Source organism: Idiotropiscis lumnitzeri, chromosome 18 (assembly GCF_059441095.1).
Source record: "Idiotropiscis lumnitzeri isolate Australia: NSW breed Sydney's pygmy pipehorse chromosome 18, RoL_Ilum_1.0, whole genome shotgun sequence".
NCBI classification, from domain to species: Eukaryota; Metazoa; Chordata; class Actinopteri; order Syngnathiformes; family Syngnathidae; genus Idiotropiscis; species Idiotropiscis lumnitzeri.
In genome coordinates, this window is record NC_142408.1 from 4442710 (window position 1) to 4457857 (window position 15148).

Here is a 15148-nt window from a genome sequence, read left to right on the forward strand (position 1 = left end):
TTCAGGCTACTTAGTAGTTTTTTTTTTTTTTTTTTACATTTTTACGCAAATATCTCTACTTTTTACTCCTTACAGACACACAAAAAAAAGCATTTTTACCATTTAAAATCTATTTAAAAAGATTTTCTGCGGCTTATATACGGGTGCGCCTTATCGTCTTGCAAAACCGGTAAATACCGTCGACCAAAATCGACACCTCTCATTTTTGCCGATGAATCCAAAAAGCGCAACTTTCGGTGCGCCCTCCCCGCAAAATCCTCTTGGAAGTCTAGTCCTTCTTCTTCCCAACCATTTGGTTTGAGGCGGAGTTGTAACTCAACTCCCAGCCTGTGTGGCCTGAGAAATCCTCCCGGGGCGGCTCGTCCAATCTTACCTCGGCCTGGTTCAATCAGCGTTCCACACACGAGCGGGGCAAAACAAATGCTACATGATGACTCTCCTGGTAGCAAATACGCAAGCCAGACGGATCTTTTTTTTTTTTTTTTTTTCGTGTGTGTGTGTGTATCCATTTTTCAACAACTCTCCCCCCACGTTTTTCTACTTTGTTTCCTGTAGCCAGTGGTCCTAATTAAGCCGTCTTGATTGGAGGCGGCAGTTGATTCGGAAAGAGTGAGATTGTAAACAGTGTAAAGGCAAATAGAGGTCAGGAAAGAGGGACCAGAATGACTTTCGCTTGTAGCAATGGAAATGATTCTCCAGGAAACCGCACAGACGTGTTTCCTTGGGAGGCAGGTGAGGGTCCCTAAACACGGGAGGCTGAATTTTCCAATGAAAAACAGTGGAGAAACTTGTGTGGATCCATTTTTTTTTTCTTCCAGGTGTACAGCACATGAACCTCGGGATTGTGGTATCTGCTTGACGTAGTCGTTCCTAAATATTTTTTTTTGTAATGTTGTATGGACTTGTCAAAGCTGGAAGAGATCGCCGATATTTGGAATTTGACTGTGCCCGTCGTCCAGCTCCAGCCGTTTTTGCTTCCGGGTATCCAAAGCGACAGTAGCCTTGACTGAGGACATAGCAGGAGGTTGTCATCATTAGCAAAAAGCAGTAAATCTCCGTTGAAATCGTCGTCATGGTGCGAACAGAGTCATGAAGGTGGCTGGTTTCAATCAGGGCCGAAGCTGGAAGCTCTGTCAGTCCGCCTCTTCGCCTTTTTGTTTGAAATGACCGCTAAATAGCAAAATAATGACATTTAATTAACAACACTGGGAGAGTAAAAGCAGGTGGGCTTCACATCCCTTCCAGCTTAGTCATCGGTCAAAGCCCATTCATCAAGCAGCGGAGAATCTGCTTGATTTAGACGTCAACAACTGGCTTCCACTGTCCAAATCGCTCTGGTATTTGACATATGGGCGTGGGGCTTTGACGCATACCAGAAAGAAAGAAAAACAGGAGGGAGATTCTCATTCACAATAATCTGGCTCAATTGACTGTTTGCTATGTTTTTTTTTAAATTATTAATTTAATTATTTATTATTATTATTATTATTATTATGATTATTATTAATTTTATTATTATTATTATTATTAATAATTTTATTATTATTATTATTATTATTATTATCATCATTATTATTATTATTAATCTTATTATTATCATTATTATTATTATTTTTTATTATTATTAATTATGATATGCTCTACAGATTTTTTTTAAGTTCAACTTCTAAATCTAAAATCTTTAGTTACGGCGACGTTCAATTCTTTCTCCCGCGCCCGCCAACATGACCTCCTTCTGCCATCTTTCTCATCTACCGCTTTACGATTTTTATTGATTTATTTATTTTTTGCTGGTATTTGTTGATCTCTCGGTTCCTTTCTTTCTTTTTTTTTCAAAAAATGCCAAACATTCCTTTGTCTGGATTTATCCGGTGTGAATTGATATTACATGAGGGGCCGAGCCAGATAGCGAAGGGCACAGGGAGTCGTTACTGTACTTAGCTTTTCAAAACTAAAGTCCCCCGGCCGTCACTCCCAACCCACGAAAGACAAGTGCGTAAAACTTTTCATTTTGGGAAATGAATTTCTGCCCCGCCGTTGTCAGAGGCTAATAGGTCATCGGTTTTCCCTTGGCCTTTGCCTCTCCTCGTCATGAGTCAATACCTCTCAGCGTGGCAGATTGATGGATGGACCACCCTTTCTCGGCTCCACTCCCTCTCCCCGCTGTATTTAGCTCAGTGGAGGCAGCTAATCTCCCGGGCCCTTGACTTGGGTGTTTTACAGTTGGTCGTCTAAACCATTAAGCCCCGTCCCATAAAACATAATGGAGTGCTTGTTCGTAAATACCAGGACTTTGCACTTCCCCTTTAAAGCCGTAGCGCACTTATAAAAACACCTGTTGTTGAGATTTCACCTGTGCTTTCAGAGAGAGGGGGCGGGGGTGGCTTTTCGGGGAAAAGGGCCTCTTGCAATCGAGGCCATTAGCCTCGTCGGATGGGGATAATGGATTGTCAGATTGTATCGTTTTTGAAAATATACTTCCCCCGGGGTGCTCGCCGCTTTACGCTCCGGATAGATGGCGGTCGTTAAGTCGCGGAAGGCAGCCATGAAGATGTTGCCAAATTTCTGAGAGCGTTCATTCCCGTGCCTGGATATAAGCGACCACTTCAGAGATTTTGGGGGGAGTTTTGGAACGCTCCGTGTTATCGGTGATTGTTTTTTTCATCGATCCCGAGTCTAAATTCTGCGTCTTTTGGAAATTGGAACTTCCAAGCAGAAAGGAGTGGTGGGGGGCTTTGGGTCCAAAGAGGGAGAGCGACAGGGTCGGAGTAAAGCCGGGTAAGGGTCATTGGCGAGGAGCTTAGAAGAAGACGTGAATGGACGGCCACAAAGACCGAGTGAACGGTCCCAACTCTTTGTGCGCTACAAAAACTTCGCCAGGCTCTTTTGGGGAAAGCTCACACAAAAATAAAATAAAATAAAATACTCAGTTCATTTGTATTCAAGAAATGAATAAGTAAATTTGACTTTTACTGTTTTACAGCACAGCAAAAATTAACCCTATACAACAGGGGTGGGAAAACTACGGCCCGGGGGCCACATGCGGCCCGCTAAACGTTTTAATCCTGCCCGCCGAACTTGGGAAAAAAAAAATGAAATGAATAACCCTTGTTAATAATTTTATTTTCTGCGGAAAAAGTCCCATTCGTATTCCGTCGTCTCTTTCTTCCTCGTGCAGTGAGATTTTTGTGACGATATTATCTATTAAATGCCTGTGGCTTCAAACCTTTGCCGAATTGCCAAGAAGGACAATTTTCTCACGGGTTTATTTCCTGCACAACGCTGCCAAACAGCGCTGTTAGCCACTCTTAAATTGCTTCCTCGAGGTGACATTGAACATACGCCGCCAGTCAGCTTGCTTTTTACATTTCGATTTTAATATCTTATGCAGACACTTGCCTCCCTTTTTTTTTTTTTTGTCGAGTTTTTAGAAGAAGTGGAAGCATGCTGGCATGGTTGGCTACATTTTTAGAGCGAAGAATGGAATAAATGATACACAAAGTGTTGTGGTGCAAGAGAATGAAATCAAAATTAAGGTGACAGACAGCGCGACGTTGAATGTAATGAAGAAATTGTTGTAAAAAAATAAAATAAATAAATAATAAAAAATGGTTTCACTCGATACGATACGAAGGTGTACCTCATTACATCCCAATTTTTTTCCCGCCACGATTTTCCTACTTCTCACTTTCATCCGCAAAGATTCCGATACTTCCCCACGGACTTCGAATGTGTAAATGGACAAACACAGACAGCCATTTCAAAAAAACTCGCCAAAGGCGTGCACTTTATTTGTTCCAGCGAGAGATTATGCTGCATTATTTTCACCGCCGAGTTCACATTTAACCAAAGGGTCGGAACCGTTTAGTTGGAAGTACGTTTGTTTCCCAGCTGTAAACTTCCATGTTTTTTTTTTTTTCTATTTCTATTTTGCCTCATTGTTGTCGCACTTAATCTTATGATCCAAGAACACAGAAGTTCTAAACCGAAACACTGGTCGTAGTAGACGGGCGGATCACACAAACTAGGTCAAAACATTCAAAGGGCGTGTAATTTGTGACCATGTTTTGTCCGTTGTGTTTTGAAAGAAAAAAAAACAAAAAAAAAACTTCCAGCAGATGCAACAGATTATTGACACTTTCAAGCGATGGCTGTGCTTGCTGACATTGTCTGCCAGGGCCGGCGGCCAGGATTTAATTTGTGCACAAAAGGAACGACTGCGGTGACGACTTATCGTCGTGCTGCATGATTGCAGTTATCAGTGACGTTTTTTGTTGATTTTTTTTTTCTTTTTTTTTTTACACCCACCCCCCTCCCCAAGGTTCTCGAACCCATCGCCGCACCGCACGCTGAAAGACAATACTCGTCTCTGTGCTCTCAATTAATCGGTGGCTTCGGACCACGGGGAGATGTTGGGAATCAAAATGGCAGCAAATGTTTTATTGAACTGGTTGTCTTCCCAACATAAAACATGTGTCGCCTTGATGTTCACAAGGCATTGCGGCTTGGCTATCACCATCGCTGCACACGAGGGAAATGAAGGCCCTCACTTGCATTTGGGCTTACTGTTGCGCTTCCGAGACAACAACCTCAACATTGTCCAATTTCCTCTCCTCGATTACTCAAGGGGGCAATAGCGAGGATGACAAACGATTGAGGGCGTTTTCAAACTGAAACGGACTTTTTCCGTGTTTTATAAATGAGGTTTGTCTCACTCCGTTTCATTCATGCATTTGTGTAGAGAATTTGTTGCCTAAGTTCCCCAGTCAGGTGTTCCGTCAATTAGAGCACATTTACGCAATCTGTTGCTCTTATCCAGTTGTTGTTTTGTGGGCTGGTGGCTTCCAAAATTAAAAAAAAAAAAAAAAAAAAGCATATATTATTTTAAAAATACTGAAAATGACAACATTATTTTCATATTACAATTACAATTCCGTTCTGAACATTTTTTTTTCACAATAGGGCAACTTTATTTAAAAAAAAAAAAAAAAAACTTTTTGGTAATATTAAAACCCAACTACGTTACAATTTATTTTTTTCATTTTTCCTTCAAGTATTATTATTACTTTTTTTTTTTTTTACATAAAAGTACACATGAGAACAAAAATATTTTTCTTGTAAAAACAGTTTTATTTTCGAATATTACAAATTTATTCTCATGATATTTGGGATTTTTTTCCTCATAAATTAGGGCTATAATCTTGCAAAATTAGATATCATGAATGTTTAAAAAATATATTACAACCTCACTAAATTATATGTCCTTTTTTTTGTGTAATATTAGCTGATTATTGTCAGAAAATAACCACTGTGTCACGAGGATTTACAACTTTATCCCTGGGAAATTCTTTCCAATAATATCCCTTTTATTCTCTTCTTTTTATAACTTTTCCGTAGTTCCAATTTCCTTTTTGCACCAACCAATATAAAACTCTTCCTTTCTCTGTCATTTCCAAGGGCCTATTTGGACGTGAAAGAGCTGAAAGAGATCCTGCGCTTGGACGGCTCCACTCACCTGAACGTTTTCTTTGCCAACTCCTCTGATGAAGATCTAGCCGGGGTTGCCACTTGGCCGTGGGACAAAGAAGCCCTCACGCATTTAGGTTCGATGACACGCCACGCAGGCACGCATGCAAATAACCTGCGCATATTTACATTTCTGGCAGCCCAGACGGTGGATCGGCCGTAATTAAAGTTCACAATCGTCTGTCTTGATCACAGCTCAAACTGTGAGGACGCCCAAGTGGATTGTGAATAATCTCCATATTGATTGTTTGCATTATGCACCGTGAGTGGATATAAAAAGTCTACACACCCCTGTCAATTTTTGTGTTGGTAAAAAAAAAAAAAAAAAAAGATACATGAATGTGTTCTATAACCTGAACAACTCATTTGTTTAAAAAAAAAAAAAAAATGAACATGTGTTCTCAAAAGTGTGCACACCCTTAGAGAACTAGATAACTGATTAACCTCAAATTCTTTTCAGATGTTCTGGTAGGCTTTTCTCATCGTTGTCCGCAGGGAGTCATCACAGAAACGGATCGATTTTATTGGTCAAGGCCGAAAATATAATATTATAAATATAATTTTCTTTTTTTTTTTAAGACCCCGTCACATGATAGAGTGGTGACAGCTCTGGACTGATAAACTGACAGACACTCCATTTCCCTCTCCCAGGCGGAATTGTGCTCAACCCGTCCTTCTACGGTACATTCGGCCACACCGACACGATGGTTCACGAGGTCGGTCACAGTCTGGGCCTCTACCACGTCTTTCGAGGCATCTCGGAGATCGAGTCGTGCAACGACGCCTGTTTGGAGACCGAGCCTTCCATGGAGACCGGCGATCTGTGCGCCGACACCAACCCCACGCCCAAGTACAAAGGTTGCCACGATCCCGAGCCGGGCAACGAAACTTGCGGCTGTCCGCATTTCACGCACACGCCCTTCAACAACTACATGAGTTACGCAGGTGAGGAACGGGGGTACTGCGATTGGTGGTTTTCAGATTACGTTCGCAGCTAATTTTTGATGCGTTGAGATGCGTTTGAGGCTGTTATGAAGTCGGGAATATCCCACTTGACAGCGTTAGAGTACATTCAAGCAGAAAGTTTCATAATAAGATGCTGCCAATTGGGAGCATGTTGTTGGTGCTGCTGATTTGGTTAGCAACAGGGTTCAAAATAGCTCAACAGTGTGGATGATGCTCCACGATGTTGCACAACAATTCTTTTGTTGTATTTGTTTTGGTTATGAAGTCGGCTCTCATTCTATGGGTCGCTGTATTTGGATAAATTTGTGTCTTGGAAAAGTATGATTATTATTGTTTTTTTTTGTTTTTGCTTATAATATGAAAACTTGCCAACTTTCTAATATAATCACATCACGAGGAAGAGGATTTTTTTTTCCCCAAAAAACAAATGTGATTTTTTTTATTGTACTACAATTCTCATTTAATTGCAACAATTGGAAATAATTACCTAATTACCATAATAATTATTTTTAAAAAATGGCTTTTTCAGTAAAATATTTGTTTTTTTTTTCCAGAAAATATTTTTTGTGTATTACCTTGTAATAGTATGTAATAGTGTTTTTTTTGTATTTGAAGGTTACTTTCTTGTAAAATGACAAGAACGGCGTTCAAAAGGCCTCAGGTGTCAAATGAATTGAACATCAACAATCGAAAGTCCGCCCCACCTCCCATCTTCCTGCAAACGACTGCCTTGTCTCCCCCACAGACGATTCCTGTACCGACTCGTTCACCTTGAATCAAGTGGCTCGGATGCACTGCTACTTGGACTTGGTCTACCAAACCTGGCAACCTGCCTCCAAACCACCCCCGGTGCCGATGCCCCCTCAGGTGGTGGAGCAGCATCATAACTCTGTCACCTTGGAATGGTTCCCGCCCATTTCGGGACACTTTTATGACAGGTGAAATGACCGCGATTGCTTGCCTATTAATAACATTTTTTTTTTAGCAGGGGTGGGGGTACGCGAGGCGGCATCCATTGGAATCGGCGCTTGAAGAAATGCGTCACGTGTGGCTTGTATCTAAGTTGCTTGCTGTGCTTGTCTGTTGTGTTTCCTAGAGAATTGGGAACAGTGTGTGATAAATGCACCGAGGGGAGAGTTCTACTGCAGTACGCCTCCAACTCATCGTCGCCCCGACCGTGCGCGCCCTCCGGACACTGGTCTCCACTTGAGGCCGAAGGTACATTTCACGTGCGACTCATTCCCTGTTTGTTGTGTAAGAAAAAACTAAAAATGCAAACAGGAATTGAGGTTTTGCCGTCTTTCTGAGTCAGAGCAACAGGCAAACATTTCGCAGACTGACTCACTTGCGGAACACCCATTAGGTCGACTCCCAACGGATGAAGCTTTAAGGTGCCGGCATTCATGTGGCGTGAGGGCTCAAGCCCACGAACAAAATAAATGAAATTCCCCCATTTAAAAAAATTTTAAAAAAATCACGGGATTTAAGCGCAATAAAAGCTGCCATAAGTGGGATTTCAGATGAGATTTTTTTATTTTTTTTTTTTGGTGCACTGATAGCGAGCCCCCTGAATAAGGACTTTATAGGGATGAGGTATTTATGCTATTAAAATACTTTATGTGTCCCATCTGTGCACCGCTGAATCACTCTGGCAGCACTCATAACAAGCACACTCGTTCTCTTGCTATTATGAAACCAAAATGGCACTCAGAGCGCAGACGTCCGCCCAGTGCCGGACGATCCCAATTTGGAGTTTGTCATCAGGATTACCATCAACGTCAATTTGCAACGTTGACAAAATGATGAAAATATTACGTAAAATAAAATGTTATTTATTCACCGTAATTTCGGGACTATAAAGCGCAGCTGTATATAAGATGCAGCAGCTCATTAAAAAAAAAAAAATCAGATTGTTAAAAAAGTGCCTTTTAACATGGCAACAACTTTGCTAATTAAAACTGAGCAGACCCAAGAAAAAAAAAATAATTTATCTTATTTTCTGATCGATAGAGCGCCCCCTACCAGTGAAAGAAATACCCACAGAAAAGCCGCTTCCTTGTATTAGCCGCGCGATTCAAAATATAGGTAAAGAGTAGCGGCTTATCGTCCGGAAATGATTTCATATTTTTCTTGCTCTTGCTTTGTGCTTTTAATTTCTCACACCAGATGGTTCACATGAATGCATTTTTTTACTTGGCTTTAAGATCACTGAACCAAAAATTTACACATCGTTAAAAAAAAAAAAACTACTTTTGTGGAAATCGGTTAAGTACTGTGGCCGTGATCTGGCGCATTAAAAAAAAATCTAAGGCAGTGTTTCTTAATTTTTTTGTTGAGCAGTTAGAAAACAATTTGCCCCCCCCCTCCACTCCCCACCGCAACTATAAATAATCACATTTTCTTTGCAAAACAAACCGACACCGGAGACTTATTACTTGGGCAAGGAGAACGCCACTGCCAACTAGTGGAGTGGAGGTGCAATTACACTTTATTTTAGTCCAGTGGGGAAAAAAGCATGTTCCCCAGGTTCACACGCCCCCCCCCCCCACCGGGGGGGCCCGCCCTACTATTTGAGAAGCACTTGAATATTTCTATTAACGACAACAGTGATTCCGATCTTATTCATGTTTATAGTATACAATCTGGAAGGCTCGTCCGACCAAGACCTATTAATCACGCGTTATTACACATTTTTAACGACTATTTCAGAGCTTGCCCTCCTCCACATATCACATGAAGTGTACGCGCACGCTCCTTTCCGGCATGTCGCCAAACGGCCCAATTTTATGTGTCGCCTTTATCTCGCGCTATTTGTCCGCTTGAGTTGGCGTGCGTGTGTGCGTGTGTGTGTGTGTGTGTGGGGGTGATCTATAGATTATTTCAAGTCACTGAACCTTGCCTTAACACTCGCCATAATGCGTGTACCAGAGGCAAGTCTGGGCTTGTCCAACATGCTCCGTGTGTAAACTGTACTCAATTTTCTTTCTTGGAAAGCCTCCCTGTTTGTGTCAGCTCCCCATTTCCTCTTAACTCTGCCCGGCCGGCGTCTCGGTGGACTCCCAGCTGCCGTTTTGGGTGAATAAAGTGTCTGCGGTAGTCGAAGTTCTCCTAATGCATCCCCGCTCCTGACTGGGAAACTGACGCATTTGCATGTCAAGTATCGAGTGAGGCTCGTATCTGGAGATAAACGGTGCCGGGTTTGCACTGCATGTGCGTATGCATTCATGAGTTGCGCGTTCATGCATACACATCGCACCTCAAACGGCGGCAGTCCGCGGTCATCCAGGGCCGGAGTACCTCTCGTAAATGTTTACGACGCAATGCCCCTGGCAGGAAAAAAAGAAGGGCCAAAAAAGAAACGGCACACATGGACACGAGTTCGGCAGGAGGTTGTGTGCGGTGGAAAGCGAGCAAAATATTTAAGCGAAATGTGTGTGGTTAGCGTCATTCACAAGAAAAGGATCCTGGCTTGATTGGAAACAGAAGTGTGCATGCGTGTGAGTGAATGTGGTGCAACTTCCTGTATGTATACGTGAGGACGTGCACGGTGTAAAAATGTTAATTGGGTAGAACCGAGGAAGGCTCGGAATCCACCGCAAGTCAGGGATGTCAATGGATTTGCGACATTGGGCTTAGGGGGTCAAATTTCTGACGAAATTCAACAACCAAAACTGGAAAACTCTTTTTGCAACCCCAAGTTTGTGATCATCAAAGCTGCTTTTTTTAATTTATTTATTTATTTTTTTTTAGTTCTCCGATCAGAAGCGGAATGTGATTAATAGACAGGTAACACAAATGCAGCAGTATTTTGGAGCAACTGGAGATGCGAGATGGAGGATGGTCCCACTCCAAAATAAAGTGCTTTTACTAATCCAGCCTAGATGTGAAAAAGTTATGAATTACTCGTCATTTAAAATATTAAATATAGATATTTTATAATATATTTGGTTTAGCATGCAAGCTAACGCACAAACAATAACAGTGCTCCACAATTATAAACATAATTCATGGTTGTCATCTGGAAATGGACCAACTTTGACAGATTAGCCTCTGAATACTCCAATTGCAACACGATGTGACACGGATTTCCCAGCTGTTTAGTCAGTGTCTATTGCCTCCGTCAAGTGTGAGTGCTTGTGTGAGCGTCGTGTGTGTGTGTGTGCGGTGGGATTATCTTGTCTGTCTTGGGAGTGTGTAACAGTGTGTGACAGTGAGTCATTCACCATGGGAGCCAGTTCTTAGAAAGCAGAACGCGTACATGCCTGGGCTTGTCCCATCACACACCCGCCCGCCTCTTTTGGATGGGGGCGGGGGGGGGGGGTCGACCCCAGACGGGTCGTCGGCTCGCCCTCTTTTTTGGGTGTCAACGTAATATTTGAGCATTTTTTTTCCTTCAGCTGTATAGTGTTGTGTTATTACAGTAAATTGGTTGGAGAGCTTCAATGTATCCATCAATAAATTATTATTATTATTATTATTATTATTTATTAACAAGTGGCATGTGATCAAGAGGTTAAGCACATCTGCCTCACAGTTCTGAGGTTGTGGGTTCAACCTCTTATTTTTAGGCACTTTCCTGAGAAATCACAGATATCATGTTCATCTTACAAAGTATACAACAACAGCAAGAGTACATTATATGTAAAAATTGTAGAGATTACTTAAAAAAATTATACATATAGCAGAAAAAAAGGAAACCAAAAACCACGGCACAGAGACTTATTTTACTAAAGAAAATTAATTCAATGATTTATCAAGTGCTGTCACTTCACTATTACCACTACAACTACCGATATTATCACTAATAATCGTAATAATAATAATAATAATTATTATTATAATAATAACAATTCTAAAAATAAGAATTATTATAGAATAACAATAATTCTAATAATAATATTAATAATTCTAAAAATAACAATTATTATAAAATATAATTATAATTCTCATAATAATAAAAATAATAATAATAATAGTTCTAAAAAAAAATAATAATAATAATAAAACTAATAATTGAAAAAAGTAATAATAATTCTAAAATAATAATTCTAAAAATAATAATAATAATAATAATAAAACTAATAATTGAAAAAAGTAATAATAATTCTAAAATAATAATTCTAAAAATAGAGTTCAGTCCGAATGATAAAATTCAAAAATGTCATCTGAAGTATGTTTTGTTGTGCCTAGTGCCAACTGTAAATCATTATTATTTTGACTTGACCTGGAATATTTGGGGGAGAAAAAAATGACCATACTTGCATTTGCATCTCAAAGCCATCCTATTGGCTGATTTTCTCCTTGCAAACAAAACGAAAACGAGGCCTTCGGCTCACGGTAAACCGAACCTCTTTGAGCATTTCAGCAAATACTTCTCTACCAGCCTCACTTTTGTCTTTTTTTTTATTCCACATTCTTTCTTTCATTTACCTCCACTCTGACCACACACGCAGTTACAGTACAATAATAAATGTGTTGAGATAATGTGGCTTGGAAAGCATATTCAGTGTTCACTTGATTAAACAGTGGAATTTTGCACGGTGCCCAGAAATGAGGTTAGCAAATGGCTTCGTCGCTCGCCAGCTTGGAAGTGCACTAAAGGAAATCGGGGGGGAGAACATAGTGTCTGCCGCTCACTGGCTTCTCAAAGTGCTTGATGAATGTTAGCGTACGTCACTTGGGATAATGCGAGTTAGCTGTGTGCCGACTCCAAATATGGAGCGTTTGGGACTGTTCGGGGTTGTAATGACTTTCCTGAACTGAGAGCCCCTCACGGCGGGCCCCCCTCTCTCGCGAGGTACACACCTCGCTCGGCCCGCAAGAACTCACAATGAACTCTCAGTTTCACCTCCACCTTCATGTTCCGAGAGGTGCGCATGCTCGGAAAAAAAAAGGAAAATCCTTAGGGATGCACATTCTTCATCCGTCGGCCCTCGTAAATAAGATCCAAAGCTTTAAACACATACGAGAGAACATTGTGGCATCTTGCAGCACAATGTTCGACGGATGTAAAACGGCGACACGAGGCGATGAGGTGCTATTTTGTGGGGGGGGGAATAAATAAAAATAATTACTAATAACTAATAATTGTGCCACACAAAATTTCAACTCATGGATTCTTTTTTTTTAATGTGGAATTTTTCTTTCATTGAAAAAATGCGCTTGAATTAAAGGTTTAATTTTCCATTTTTTTTCAAATGTATTTTTTTATTTCGGTCCCGTATTGTTGAAAAAAAAAATTTGAATATGTATGTATTTGTTGTTTTTTAATACATCAAGTGAAAGTAAAGAAAAACAACGGGATAGAAAACCTTCCACAGACTGATATTTCCAATCGACACCGAGAGGAATAAGGAGCAGTTCACCAGAAGCAAATTGTGTGCACGTGAACAGCCCAATCGGAAGATTGAAATTTATAACGCCAGACCGCCAGTAAGTCTGCAGCTTTGCGGGCACGTTTTACGAACTTTCGGTGGCTTCCCACTAAAAAAAAAAAAAAGGAACAAATAATCCAATTTATTTAATTAAAAACAAGACGATTTCACACAAAAAAAAACTACAACAAATAATCCAATTTATTTCATTAAAAACAAGACGATTTAAAAAAATAAATAAATAAAAATTCTGATAACTAGTCAGAGAAAATTCCAGTTGGCTTTGGTTGGGCGCCATTTCACACATTTTACCTAAACATGTTGCTAGTCCATCCCACACCAAATCACTTTCTCTTCAAATTTGCGCCAACGGGCAACTTTGAGTCATTGATTCACCTCAGAAGCAAATTTTTAAAAGTACCCGCACAGAACGCGCCATCGCCTGTCGGTGATGTTCCGATAAAGATTTGCAGTTGGATCTCCTGAACACGGGCCAGATATGCAACCACTTTCCCATTTCTGCGTCTTTCACCCTCAGGCCCTCCTGATGTCGAGCAGGCGTGCGAACCGAGCGTGCGCACCTGGAGCCCCAACGCCGGGATCGAGCAGGGCATCGTCGGCCTCTCCGAGTGCCCCCTCCAGGGCTGCATGCTCCAGCTGGAGTTCCCGCATCCGCTGGTGCCGGACTCGCTCACCGTCTGGGTCACGTTCTTCAGCTCGGAAGAAACAGCTCTGCCGGCGATCCACAACATCCTGCTGCTCACCGTCGGTGGCAATAACATCTCGTTGGGGCCCAGCAACGTCTTCTGCGACACGGCGCTCACCCTCAAGCTGGACGTGGACGAGGAAGTCTACGGGGTGCAGTTCTTCACCATGGAGCAGCACCTGGAGATCGACGCCACCCTCTTGGCGTCCAAACCGGACTGCGCTCTGTGCAGGGACTGCCGTCCTCTGCGCTACCGTCTGCTGCGCCAGCCGCCCTTCAGCCACGCGCCGCATGGTCTCATTTTCAACGAACCATCGCGCCGATTTACAGACAGGTGAGCAGAGGCGGGCCGTGCATTTCACACGTAGGCCTTCCGTGAAGTCCGACTTGAATAAATCCCCCCTCATATTCTTGTGGTTTATAAAAAGAAGAATATATTTTAGATTTACAAACGGTCGTCTTTTGGGTGTGTCCATTCCGCATAGCGCTGCCCCCCTCACAAAATCACAAAACATCGCCATCAACGTAAGGCCAGCGAGAAGGCCTTCCTGTCATCAACTCGTGATCTGATTGGCTATCGCAACTGTCTATCAAATCTCAAAGCCCATCGACTTTGACAGAAGAGATGCCCGCACGATTGTATCTGAAGAATAGTGCGTGCTACTGGTATCTTGAAATCTGCCCGGCAACACAAGCTATCTGAATTCTGATTGGATGAAAAAACCCGGACCTAAAAATTCAACGCTCGGTTATAATATGAGATCAATGTGAAGAATATGAGGATGATTTCTTGATTATGTCCGGCCAGCAGAGAAGGCCTTGATGGCCTTTGACCTCCCACCACTGCAGGTGAGTGACCTGACCTGGTAGGTAAATTGCTTTTTTGCGTCGACACTCGTTTTGACGCTTCCTTGGAAAATCCGCGTACTAAAACCTCCAGACGCAACCACGGCCTAACGTTTTGGTACCTGTAAAATTCCTGAAAAGACACCGGCGCCTCGTTACTGTTATGGTTGGAGTATTCCAGGAAAGTCGGCTAACTGGGCTGATTTTTATTTTTTTTTTAAACACTTGCTTTAAAGTGGAAGTGTAACAGTGGGTGGATGTGTGTTTGTTTGTGTGAGCAAACTAAAACTCACAAACACGGTCTCGCAATAGCAGATTTCCTTTTCAGTGCCGCAGAGGAAAATGAGTAAGCCGCCGATTATCTCGGCGTTTCAAACCTGCGGTCGGACGTGTATTTCCAAAGTCGCAGGTCAATCGTTGCCCACATTTGTTCCCCCCCCCTCGTTCCGTGAAGCAAGGGCAAACAGATGGCTTGTTGAAAGTATTATGTGCACACTGTGGTGAGAGTTTAGTGCTGTGCTCTTGCGGAATGCGCTGACTCGCCAAAGATTTGTGCTATACGTGGCACCGACGTGTTTTTGTGCCATCTCGCTATCATGCCGTCAGCGCCGTTCACATGAGAAGGAAAATCGCCCGATAAGATTCGCCGGGGTGAGTCGACGTGTTACGCAAGATGGAGCGACTGTCCTCGTGTCGCATGAAGCGCCCTCACAACATTTTCCTGTTTTTG

The 15148-nt window shown here is 42.0% G+C and overlaps 1 protein-coding gene across 2 annotated transcripts in view; it reads left to right on the forward strand.

Moving 5' to 3' along the window:
• The window catches only part of pappaa (pregnancy-associated plasma protein A, pappalysin 1a), a 75836-nt gene that overhangs the window by 11404 nt on the left and 49284 nt on the right, over positions 1-15148 (forward strand). For both annotated transcript variants that reach the window (XM_088281915.1, XM_088281916.1), the window contains exons 3-7: positions 5458-5603; positions 6178-6471; positions 7238-7430; positions 7589-7710; positions 13405-13906. In XM_088281915.1, the coding sequence (XP_088138041.1) occupies positions 5458-5603; positions 6178-6471; positions 7238-7430; positions 7589-7710; positions 13405-13906 (1257 nt within the window). The remainder of the gene's footprint in view (positions 1-5457; positions 5604-6177; positions 6472-7237; positions 7431-7588; positions 7711-13404; positions 13907-15148) is intronic.